The sequence below is a fragment of the Zosterops lateralis genome (assembly GCF_965231275.1).
Source record: "Zosterops lateralis genome assembly, chromosome: 9".
Lineage (NCBI taxonomy): Eukaryota > Metazoa > Chordata > Aves > Passeriformes > Zosteropidae > Zosterops > Zosterops lateralis.
In genome coordinates, this window is record NC_139769.1 from 13,482,916 (window position 1) to 13,495,900 (window position 12,985).

General features: G+C 37.6%; 1 protein-coding gene across 6 annotated transcripts in view; it reads left to right on the forward strand.

Annotated features, from left to right (window-relative positions):
* Nucleotides 1-12,985, forward strand: part of ADGRL2 (adhesion G protein-coupled receptor L2) — a 311,558-nt gene that overhangs the window by 261,881 nt on the left and 36,692 nt on the right. For all 6 annotated transcript variants that reach the window (XM_083867780.1, XM_083867781.1, XM_083867782.1 and 3 more), the window contains exon 6: nt 5,322-6,122. In XM_083867780.1, coding sequence (XP_083723906.1) covers nt 5,322-6,122 — 801 coding nt within the window. The remainder of the gene's footprint in view (nt 1-5,321; nt 6,123-12,985) is intronic.

Consider the following 12,985-nt stretch of genomic DNA (forward strand, 5'->3'; position numbering starts at 1 on the left):
CGCAACCAGTTGCTGACAAATTGGCTTGGCTCACAGACTTGTAAAGCAGGAATTGACTTCAGTTTTAATCATGATCTACTTGAAAGGCTACCTGCTGCTGTGGTGACTTTGGGTGCACAGCAAAACCCAGTACTGACATTCAGAGGCAAGTGACCCAGTTGGGGGACATTGTGAAAGGATTTTGTGCTTCATTATAAATGAACACAGATTCAGAGTGAATAATTCATTAATAAGGTACTCACACTGTGTTCTTTAAAAGCAAAGGGGAAAAGAGTGAGAAAGAAGTGTTTGCGTTTAATTTAAAGACAAAATATCAGTTGTGCCTTGGATCAGCAACCAAATAGAGTTTTTCACTGAAAACAAAGTAAATAGTGAAATCATGATGAGATAGAAAAGTGTGAAGTTTTGACTACTTCAGCAGTTTTGTACAATATTCTTTATAATGCCAAAGTGCAGTAGCTTTAGACATCCTTCTTATTTCCTTGCAATAATTAATGCTTTTTTTTATTGACATGTATGCATGTTCATGAAAGTTCTGAAGATTCGACACTTTTAACTGGTTTTGTTTTCTTATAAGGTCATTCTTTGCAGTGACTTCTCTCTCGTCCTTGTAACTCAACAGAGAAATAGCTGTGCTTGCAATGGAATTTGAGCAGTGCACTGATCATTCCCTTGAGTTATTATTAGGTGTGAATTTCTTGATCTGCAGTAATCCTTAACCAAAGTTGTATTTTCTGTTGGTACAGGAAACAGGCCAAGTCTGAGATGCAAAAACATTGTGGTGACAGTATATATTGAAAAAGGAAGGAAATGAGTTCTGGCATAAGCAAAGCTATGTCAAAACTGTCCATACTGTTTCCTGCAAAATTTGGAATTCTGAAACTGAAATACTACTCTGTACTGCTTCACCAAACTGAACTTTCATTGTTGTTAAAGGCCAAGCACAGATCATCTGTTTTTTCTTCATTTCTGCTATGTCATTGTGAAATGGTTGCTTGCTGATTTTTTTCCCTGTACCATTTGTAGGTTTGGAAGCCTACTGCAAACAGTGATCCCTAGTACCATTCCTCCTGTGTGTAGTATTGGTGGCTTGTTGTAACTGTTCTTCTTGTGCCACTTTTGAGGAGTGATGTCTTACCCCAATCTAACCAAAGTTTTGTTCCACAAAGACCACTTCTGCTTTAGCACTATTTTCATTCCCAAATTCTCAGAAAGAGGGCAGTGCATCTGATTCCAAAACCTGAGGTCAGTCACGTGACAAGAAGTTATGTTTCCAGTTCCAGTAGGCTAGCTCATAGAGGAAACAAATGTAATGCAAATAATATTCAAACATCATTTCTTATGCTGTTTTAGGAAGAGAAGTGTGGATATGTTCTACTGATTGGGTATTGCTATCTCCAGGAATCTTTTCTTTTCCAGTTTCAGAAGTATAGTGCCACGGCACGGCCTACCCTGTACTCTAACTTGTAGTTACTTTAATTTTAAAGTGTTTATTTTTGTTTACTGTTTGCATTGGCCTACCCTTTGAACTCTGTAATTCTGTGTCTATCATAATTCAGGATTCTGGATACTTCCCTGTTTTCAAAGTCCATAAGTTTTGGAGTTTGTCAACTGCATCCTGTACAGTGATGGCATTACCCAATTCCAGAACTGTAAGAGGCATCACCTGTCATTACCAGCAGTCATCAAAAAGATTGCCAGTTACTAAAATGAGTTTTGAAGGTTGATTTCAAATCACATTGTGCTTCACTAGCCATTTTGACTGTTAACTCTCTTTCTTCACTGTCCCACAAAGCCTATCCTGTTAGTTTTCCAAGTCTCTTTATTTGAAGCCTGGTAAACTCCAGTTAGCAAGTTTAAATTTTATTTCCTTATTTGTTCCAGAGCTCCTTATCTAAATTTACAGAATGACTGAAATCATTAGATTTGCAAATAGCAGCTGTTTCAGTGTAAGAGACTTCTTAGGAAGGCAGGATAAGCTTTTGTGGGCCCAGAAAGGGAGTTTAGTGATCACAGCACTTCTAACCAAAGTTCATTTATTTCTTGAATTTCATCGTCAGTTACTGCAAGACTGCAAAATTTGCAATACTCACTGTGGTAGCTTTCAGTCCATGAGAGATGACAAACAGCAATCATAATAAGTTTTGTGGTGAAAGGTGAGAGTTCTTACGCACTGGAGTTGCTGTCACCCTTGTACAAAATGCAGTTTATGAGCTCCTCTGTGTTTGCTGGCCTCCAGAAATAGATAGCTGCTTTGCTTATTTGAAAGTACTTCACTTTGCAGATTTAACTAAGTTTGAAAGTACTTAATAAATGCTGCCTTTTTTGCTTTTCAAAGTGCAAACAAAAAAAAAAAAATCTAACAAAACAACTATTCAGATACTCAGTTGAATCTCCAACAAAAATTCCAGACAAATTTGATAGGCATTGCTTTGTCCTGAAATAGCAAGAGTGTTATCGATTAAATTATAGAGATTGAGAGTACTATACTTGACATTTCTCTCACTTATGCTGCACGATGAATGTTGGTACTTTGACTAACAGAAGTCAGCCCTTTTATAAAGAAGAACATCAAAAGTGTTATTTTGTATATATCTGCATTTTTATTTTAAGCCTATTTTGGACTCAGGAATTCAATAGAAAACATTTTAAAGTGTTTTATTCTCTCTCTTTGTGTATTGATTGGAGTTTGCAGCATTTGTTTATTTCAATAAGCCCATCTGTCCCTGAAAAATGTACAGCTGTACACCAGGGCATGCAGAACAGACATGCCAGTAATGATTTTAGTTATCCCTATCTTTTTCCCTCTGTCTCCTATTACTAATTCGAAGCAGGTACAGTATCAATATTGATCTGTGACGAGAAGTAAGCATATGCATAGGAGTTCACAAACAGAATCATCTGAAAGTCATTAATACTAATGGTGAAACCCAAGAATTCACCTCAGAATACATCTTCTGTTTACTCGGATAAATCCAGAATTACAAATTACAGAAAAACGAGTACTTTACCTAAAGATGCATAACAGTGCAAAGGCTAGGAAAACTACTGCTCATTTTAAAAATATTGACCCCCTCTGGTTCCCCTGTAAAGTTATGGAATTGTTTCCTGAAGAAACACTAGATCAGATCAGCCAGTATCATTCTCAAAATAATCATATGTAATTTTATTAAATGAAACTGAAAATCCAAAACTTTATATGAAACATATAAAGGCATTCTTCAGGATAATACTGTAATACTGAAAATGTAATAGCTACACAAATAGCTTTGATACACTTCTCTGGTATCAGCAGCTACTGTTACACAGATTGGTACATCTGTCATTTTCCAGGTCATTTTATGAAACCAAGGGAGCATACTTCAAAGGCCACAGAGTATATGAAATAGGTTTTATTGCAAATAATTATTGAAAAGCTATTTACTAGCTGGGATTCAACTATATATCTTTCTGTAACTTCCTTAAAACTTCCTGGGGGAAAAATTGCTATAGTAATATAACTTTCTTAATTGGGTTCAGTTTATGTCTTCCATGTATGGTGGCAGGATGGATGTTGATTTTAAACACAATATGGCTGTCCTTGCATACTAGCTTGCTGTTTCGGGCTTAATCGATGATGCTGAAGAATATCTGAATGAGCTAATTGTTAATCTTTTCTTCTCTTTTCCTCTTGCTTACTGTGCTTTTGCTTCTTTTTTTCTAGATGTTTTTGCTTATTCCTCCTAGTCTGATTTTGCAGTTATAGACTAAGAAGTGGCAAAAGTTCTCAAGATTAACATTCAGGAAAACAAATTAAATAAAGCCTAAGGAGAGCCAAAGGGTGCAAGCTGCTTTCTTTACAAGAAAGAAAAGCAGGGAAATGTTTGGGGCAAAGATGGGGGAGGTTCAATAATCGCATATGCAAACCTATACAATTAATATACTGAATTTTGTATTTCTAATTATCAATCAGTATAATATGTATATGTGCAGTTGCACATATATGATTAATATGTTGCTTAAAAACCAGCTTGATTAGCATTATACTTTTAGAAGAAGAAGAGCATATATAGTATGTATTAGTAAAGTAATTCATTATTTATTCAGGTTCACTAAGTGAAACTACATGCCAACATATCTGTATTCCCTCCTTAATCTACTAAAATGATTGATCCATGTTCATTTGTGTAACCGTAGAATCTCTCTCCTGCTAGGTTATCCTGTTGTCTGTTTCTCTTTATCCAATATAGTGCAGTTCTTATTCTCCCTATATTTAGCGTCTGTTACTAATTTAATCTTTTAGCCTAATAGTCAATTTATGTTAATCTTCTTTCTTTTTTCCTTGCACTTTTTTATTTTTCTTCCGATGCTTAAAATAGAAGTGGAGCAAAAAGGTAAATAACGTATACAGTCCAAACCCCAGCTCCTTGTTATGTGCCTTATGGATGTTAACCTCTTCCCTTCCCCTCCCCACAACACTCTTATATTATGATAATCAGCAGGATCTCATAAGTACACCTCATAAAGAAGTCGACTATTTGCAATAAAGTGACTTGGCTGCTTAAAGTAGGTGGCGGGGTATAGTGTCTGAAGTACTTGGGCTGGAGGGAAGACTCCCTTGCTTTTTTCTCTCCCTTTCTCTTTGTCTTTCTTTCCCTCTATTTCTCTCACCCTTGGGTAAATTCTTGTTAATCAAGTGTCATCTTGCCTGGCTTCCAGAACCCTCTCCATAGCATGCCATGGTTACAGGGTTTCCTGGTCTGTTTCATTCATTGCTTTGGTTGTGTTTTGTTTTCTCTGCTCCTAATTGCTTTCTCTATATACCTGATGATTTGTTTTGTTCCTTTATTTTTAATCGAGGCACCTCCTTTTTCAGCCTCACCACTTCTTAAAGTTCTAAACAAGTCGATGTGGTTTTTTTTGGACTGAAATGACCTAGCACACTGCTGCACACCAGTTAAAAGCTCTGGAGCGTTAATGTGTACTCACTAAAAGTCTGAAACGAAAATGCAAGAGTAGCTCTACATTTTCAGCTGTCTGTGTATGCCATTGAGCCTTGGTCTGTACTAGTGAAAACAGTTTCCATCCACTTTCCATACTGGTACAGCAAGAACATGGTAACTTTAAGAAAAGTGGATGATAAAGGGTGATAATTGCATTAATTATAACATAAGGTATAATCTAGTGCCAATTAAATTGATTTTTTTTTCTTCCTGACACAGTCATTATGATTTACCTACCTTTTTGGGTTTTTTTTTTCTTTTTTCTTTTTTTTTAATTTTTATTACGAGATAGTCTTAATTTGACGTAATTCTTGTCTTACTTCTCTCTGTGACTGTTAGTTTTTGTTTGCCCGGGGACGTTGAAAGCAATTGTGGACTCACCGTATTTATATGAAGCTGAACAAAAAGCAGGTGCTTGGTGCAAAGATCCTCTCCAGGCTGCAGATAAAATATACTTCATGCCTTGGACTCCATATCGCACGGATACTTTGATAGAATATGCTTCTTTAGAGGACTTCCAGAACGGACGCCAGCAGACGACGTACAAACTCCCAAACCGAGTGGATGGCACTGGATTTGTGGTGTATGACGGCGCTGTCTTTTTTAACAAGGAAAGAACTCGGAACATAGTAAAATTTGACTTGAGGACTAGAATTAAGAGTGGAGAGGCCATAATCAATTACGCTAATTACCATGACACCTCTCCATACCGATGGGGAGGAAAGACTGATATTGACTTGGCAGTTGATGAGAACGGCTTGTGGGTAATTTATGCTACAGAACAAAACAATGGGATGATAGTGATTAGCCAGCTGAACCCCTACACCCTGCGCTTCGAAGCCACCTGGGAGACGGCCTATGACAAGCGGGCAGCATCCAATGCCTTCATGATCTGTGGTGTCCTGTACGTGGTGCGGTCAGTGTACCAGGACAATGAGAGTGAGACCGGCAGGAATGTCATCGATTACATCTACAACACCAGGTTGAGCAGAGGAGAGCACGTGGACATTCCTTTTCCCAACCAGTACCAGTACATCGCCGCAGTGGATTACAACCCCAGGGACAACCAGCTCTACGTGTGGAATAACAACTTCATTCTGCGATACTCCTTGGAGTTTGGCCCACCTGATCCTGCCCAAGGTAAGAATTACCTTTTTTTTCTCCTCATTTTTGATCTCTTTGTGTTTCCATTCAGAGAAATAAGTTATGATATTTTTGGTCTTAGATTTAGCTCATGGCAGAAAGGCGAGGGTTTTTTGTCTGCACTGTGCTGAGCGACATTATAGCGGTGCAAGACAAATTTGCAGAACCTGTGAGGAGAAATAGAATTATTTTATTTGGTTTACAGCCTCATGCTTTTCTTTTTATCTCTTTTTTTTTATTTTTTAAAATACAAGTTTGTAGCTTTTCTGTGTTTGAGAGTGAGTTGGGGAATTACTTGCTTTATACCATCAGTCAGTATGACTCTGATAGCTAAACTGAACTGGAGTTGCTTCATGCTGAGCCAGAAGCCTGTTCCCATCCGCTCGGTGTTACCTGCCTTCTGAATTGATTACAGCATACACGCAGACCTTTTAACTTCTTGGCGCCAGCAGTGGAAAGCAATGTGTGCTGGGAGGTCCCAGAGGAGACGTATGGGGTTAATGTGCAATACCAAGCATAAGTATTTTTCCGCAGCCTTATTTTCACAGTTTCTAATGTCGGGTTAGACAAGATTGTCTGACATCTTTTTAGTGGATTTCTCAGTAAGCCCCTTACAATTGCATTCCAGCTCACTGGAAGTTAGTACTACTTCCTAAAAGGAAAGATACTAACTGTCAAAAGGGAAAAGAAAAATGGAGGTCTTTAGGTGTCAGAAATCCCTAAAAATGACAGGAACAGGGACACAGCCACATATTAACATCTACAGAGAGTAAATATCAGGAGAAATGCTCTGTGGCAGAAGATGTATGCAGGAAAAGCTGCTTTAGCAATGAAGGTAATACTTCACTTCTCTCATCTAACTGCTATGCATGTTTAGCAGCCGTTTTTTCTACTTCAAGAAAGTAGCAATAATGACTTCTCCACATGAAAAGTAGCTGTCCTGCTTCAGTGAAGCTGATTCATGCACAGCAGTGCAAACTGTAATATGCACGCGATTATAGCAACACACATACAGCTTTTCCAGGTACAAAACTGCATATGAGGCAGCAGAACGGGATGAAGAACCAATGTTAGTGATCTCCAAAGCCATGGGTGATATGTCCAGTCTCCTGCAGACCTCCCTGGCAATATCTGGCCAGGCTCAGGCAGGTTCCAGGTGTTTGGGAAACTGGCCAGCTTTGCTCTATGTACATCAAGCAAGTCCATTCTTCAGGGAGGCTTTGGGGCTGCTCTTAGCAGAGAGAGAAACCACCTATGTAATTAAAAAAAATTAAAGCTTTCATTTTCATACATTATCATGCATGCCAGTTTTCATTCAGTTCAACTGAGACAAAGATGCATTTTAAATTCTCCAAAGCTTTAAGAGTGAGAGGAGAAAATGGAGGTGCAGGGTCTAAGTAGCTTTTGCAGTTCAGGCAGATGCTGTGAATGTGAAAAAAGCTTATTTTTAAGTCATTGTATAGAAGGAAAAGTGTAAAGGAAAAGCAGGGGCAGAAAAGACTTTGTGGAATCCTTCACTTTAGTGAACCTGTAAACCTCTCCAGTAAGACATTTCATAAGGTTTTTATGAGAGAGTCTTCAAGATCTCAAGTTATAGCGTATGTGCTGGCCACATCCCAACTGCTATCAAAACTGGATTTGGGCATCCACCAGCAACCTTTTCTCTTCCCGGGTTCCTTGCTGGCATGCAAGGCAGGAACAGAAATAGTTTATTCCAACCAGACCAAGGCAAGAATGGGTTGGGGGCACACTGCAGGGTGCTTGCCTCTCCTCTGAGCTATTTGCCCATTCACCCATGAAGATGGAAAAGGAATATTTGAGTAAGTTATGAGTTTGGATTTTAAATGCATTAGGACATCAGTAAATACCTTTTGATTCAGGTCTTTTTAAAATATAGAAACCAAATGACACTGATTTTATTTGAGCACATGAGGCATATATTCACAAATAGTATTTTTTCTTAGATAAAGCCAATACCCAATATTTTAATTTATATGGGTATGTACATTGCAGATCTAAGAATATGTTTCAGGTCATTTCCTCTTTTGCCTAAGCCAACCGCCTGTAGTTACAAACTACTAAATGAAAGGAAAAATTATCTAACATAATTGTCCTTGAGATGTACTGCTATAAAAGCAAGGAGAAATTCTTTACAGTATCTACTTCTATATTTATTTCTATTATATTTCAGTTCCTCTTTATTTCAGCATAAATTCTATATAAATTGCAGCTCAGTCCTTTGACTATTATATAAAGGATCTATGTGTATAATACACACTTGGATTTTTTTATCTCATATGGAATTAGATCAGCTTTTAAGCATGCTTCATGAAGGGTATTTTCATGCTTCTTTTATTCTAATTTGGTTTGTGTTTTTTGTGATCAACTCAAATTTCTTAATTATCTACTCAACAACATAGGAGTTACGGTAACATTCTGTAAGTCACCTAACACTAGAACTTCCTTTTAGTGTCCTTTGCCATAGTACTTTAATATCAAGTATTTAATGGTGTCACAAGGTCAGTGTCTCAAAATTGGAAGTCATGACCTTTTCTTTTCGAATGGTTAACTTGGGACCATTGTGGAAAACTCAGTAATCTGTGTTCCCTCCGTTGCCAAGTGAGAAATAATGATAGATAAGACACACACTGATTCTTAGATTTTTTTTCTCTGTACATCTGTCTTGGTTATTAGTTTTTGTCTACACTGCAATGTCCAGCTACTAAGTGCTTCAAAAACACTAGTCTTTCTTCCTACATGAAAGATGAATTTGTCATACTTGAGTTGCACTTTGCCTTCAAATTTGCTCCCAAGGCCAAAACTTGGGCTCATCCATGTTCTGAAACTCCCGGCTTTGTTTTCTCTGTTGTCTCCTTCATTTTTAAATCTCCCTGTTGACACCTCTGAAATACCACTGTAATTAACCTAAAGTTGACCTTACTCTTGCTGCAAAACTACACCATTTTCTCTTCTTGCAACTTTCCCTGTATCCCTGTTTTCTTAGTCTTCAGGAGAAACTCTTCAGTTTTCTAAAACCGTGGATGCTGGAGAGAGACTACTGCTTTAGTACTCCGACAGTGGGGTCTGCTGCCCTCAGAACTCCTTCCTTTACCTCATTCTTTTTATGTTATTTTTCTCCTTGCTTCTCTTGGAAATTATAGTACACAGATGTATCGTAGAATGATGGAAAGATCATTAAGTCCAACTATAAAGCTCGCCCTGCCGAGTCCACCACTGAACCGTGTCGCTGAGCTCCATGTCTGCACATCTGACACTGAGAAAATGCCCCAACTGCATTTGCAAGGGATCCTCCAGTTTCTGCAGTGTTTGCATCTGCCAAGAAGGTGCATTTGCAAGGTGTCTGCCAAGACAGTGCTACGCGTAAAATGTTCAGCCTGCAGCTGGTGCATCTGCTATAGATGTAGAAATGGTTTTTCAGAGCTACAGCTGTCAAGTACTGCTCAGATGTTGCAGAGGAGCGTATTTTCTAAGATTAAGTGTAAAAGCATTTAAAATCAAAACTCTAATTTTTAAAAATGAAATAAAATACATCAGGCCTTGCAAAAAGCCCCTGAAAAATTTGAGACAAACCAGAGTTTTTATATCCTTGGTAAATTCAGTGGATATATCCAGTTACATTTTTTCTACAGGTGGTACCAAGGGTCCAAATGAATCCTTGCTGAAACAGGAATTTTTAAAGGAATTTTAAGTTAAAAGACCAGGAAGAATGAGGGAATTTTTCCTCTAAAAAGTGAATATGAACATTACATTGTAAGGTTTCCTTGGTAACAAAAAGAAGATAAATCCTTTTGTTCTGTGTTAGTGCATTAGGGAGAGGTTTCATCTACACTCATCCCAATTTGTGCTAACTGTTCAAACTGAAGTTGTCTCCCCTTTTGTGCCATGATACCCATCATTAAGTATTATTGGATCACTGCAGGAAGAGATGGATGTTGTGAATTTGGACAAAACAGAAACTCAGAAAGTAGCATCACCAAGGGCTTGAAGTAAAAGGAAACTAGTGCAACAACAGGAATCTACAAGAAAGTCATGCAGTAAATTAAGTAAATTTGGTATATCAGATCTGATAAACTACAGATGAATGAAAGAGTAGTTGTACATGTAAAGACAATATAATGGGGACCAGATAGCAGCCACAGGTATTTTGCTAATTTTTTTTTGTCAGATGTTATAATTTTCAAGGTATAAATTTGTAAATGGCTGTGTAAACATTTCACTTTCAATTGAATGGGATTTGGCAGGGTCAATAGAGTACTGGCTAACACAGTAGCTGGAGTCACCCATAGATAATTAGGTGACTCCTAGTACCTTCCCTGCTATCCACTGAAGCACAAAAACAGGTACAGAGCAGTAATAAGCAGAAGGCAGGAAATTTGTGATTTGCACAGGTTTCTGTTTCTTTACATGGCAGCTCAGTGTGTGACACTTTTTGAGAATAAAGGTGGTCACATAGAGCAGCTGGTTTTCTCAAATGACCTAAATGCCAGAGGGGAGAATTAAGTAATTTTCAAGAGTGGCACATCATTTGGGCTTTACAATTAACACAATTGTATATCTCCTTAGATTTTCAAGGTATAAATTTGCATTTATAGTTGCATTTTGGGTGGGGATATTTTTGATTTGGCTTGGCTTAGGTGTTGGTTTGTTTGTTTGTTTGTTTGTTTGTTTTCCAAACTTACTTTATGCCTGCCTAGAATAGAAACCTATTGGCAAGGAATACTAGATCGCTTGTGTGCCTTCTCTAAATCTGCTCTTCACTGTCAGTTGGGGAAAGAAAGTTACTATTCCCCTGCTGTCCTACAGCAATTGTGTTAAGTTTTTTATAGACATCACACTGCTAAACAGGTGTTGAGTTTTACTCCAGTGGTGTCTTCATTTTTAGTAACAGATAGGATACATAAATGTTTAAATCAGCTGTTAGGAAGTACATGAAACAAATGTAAATTAATTACACCTCAATTTGAGTTTTTGGATTTACTTCTTATTGCTATTTTCTCTTATTGTCTTTATTTTAATGACTGTCTTCAGTTTATAGTAAGAAGAACCTATTCTTAATAAAAAGAGGCAGAAGAGATTTCAGTTTTCTCCTCAGCATATCAAGCCAATCAAAAAGGCAAAATAGAATCTCGCATTGTAAAAGTGGCTTTTTTCTGAGTTAGACAAAAACTACATGTCTTCACCCGGCTGCTTAGAACAATAGGTTAATAACCTTGACATGGAGTTTGTTCTTCTCAGTTGCAGCTTATTAATCATCATTGCCATTATCTTGTATTGGCAAAGTGCTGTGCAGGGCAGAGCCCACAGATGCCACTGCCCTCAGCTCTCAGAACACACATCAGGTGGTGGCAGCTGTCATGTGTCTTCTTGCAGCTCAGGAGAATGGCCAAGCAGATTAAGTGCCCACAGGTCATTAAAGACAAAATGACCTGCCTTCTAAAAGCTAGACTGTTCCTTGAACTGATGTGTTCGGTTGTTTATTATTTTTCATCCACCTTCTTTCCCAGACTTCCAGCACTGAAGTGTGGGAAGAAGTTTCCTGGTGCATTCTAAATATGCTGGCTTATCTTTTAAAAATTTGATTAAAGAGAAAAGCACTTAGAAGTTTCTGCAATTTTTTTCTTTTTTTTTTTTTTTTCTTTTAAGAGAGGTGGTTTAAAGCTTTTCTCTTACAATGTGAGATTACTAATATATTTCTAAGTATGTAGTACTACCATGCTACTACTATATACTGCTACCATTTCTAAGGATGTAGTACTACCATACAGGTCACTTTTGAATCATGGGTGGTAGGCTTCAAAATTGACTTTAATGGATAGCATGAAAATTGTACTAATTAAAGTTGTGTAATGACAGAAGAATTATTTGAGCTCAGAGTGCAACACCAAATATGTTCTGAAAATTGTTACCTCACTGCTGAACTTCGAAATGTTTTATGAATTCTGACACTGATATTTTGCTCCTGAGACAAAACTGTCCTAAACATTACAGGGTTTGAGTAGTAATTGCAATAATGGTAATACACATTTTGATGTTCAAATATGTATTAATTAGCAGAGTGTATTAGGGGATGGATTGTAATAATTGGTTGTCCCCTGCATCATTCTCCATCCCCATGAGCTCCCTGTTACCAGGGACCTGATTCAGCAGGCCTTGCCTGACACTTGTGCAAGTGATTGCAAAAGCTTTTGACAAATGTTAATTGGGGAAGCACTAGAAAGCTGGATGCATTGTAATCAAAAGCAAATTAGAACAGTTTCACAAGATGTCAGGCAAGCACTTGCAGAACAGATCTGAAGGTTTCAATGGTAGCTGGCTACACCACAAGTTCAGCACAGTTACACAGGCTGTGTTCAAGCAGCCAAGAATGAGACTGAAGGGAAGACAGGCTCTGCAGAAGTTTGTGAGCAGGAGAGGGGATGATAGGCACATCTTGCTTTCGTCTTGAAAAACAGTTCATGATGCTCAAAACTTCACCCTAAATTTATGTGAAAATAAAAATAAATATTCTAAACCTCTAATATAAGTGAAAAATAATTTTAAAAGGGTTTTGAGAAAATTATTTGCCAAACTGCTGAAATACGCAAAACTTACAAAACAACTGCTGAAAAAAGTGAGACTGCTCTTCTTTTGGTTTTATCTTTTTATGATTTAATTTAGAGAAGCTGCATTGTCCAGTAAATCAGAGTTCAAGGGCCTAGCAGAACAAGAAAAAAGAGAAAGAAAAAAGCAAAAAATATTTTTCATGAGCTTATTTGTTCTCAGCACAAGCGTCTGTAGTTTTCTGCGCCTGTAAAGCATTTTGAACTAATGAATATTTGAAAATAATGATAACTGTTGCA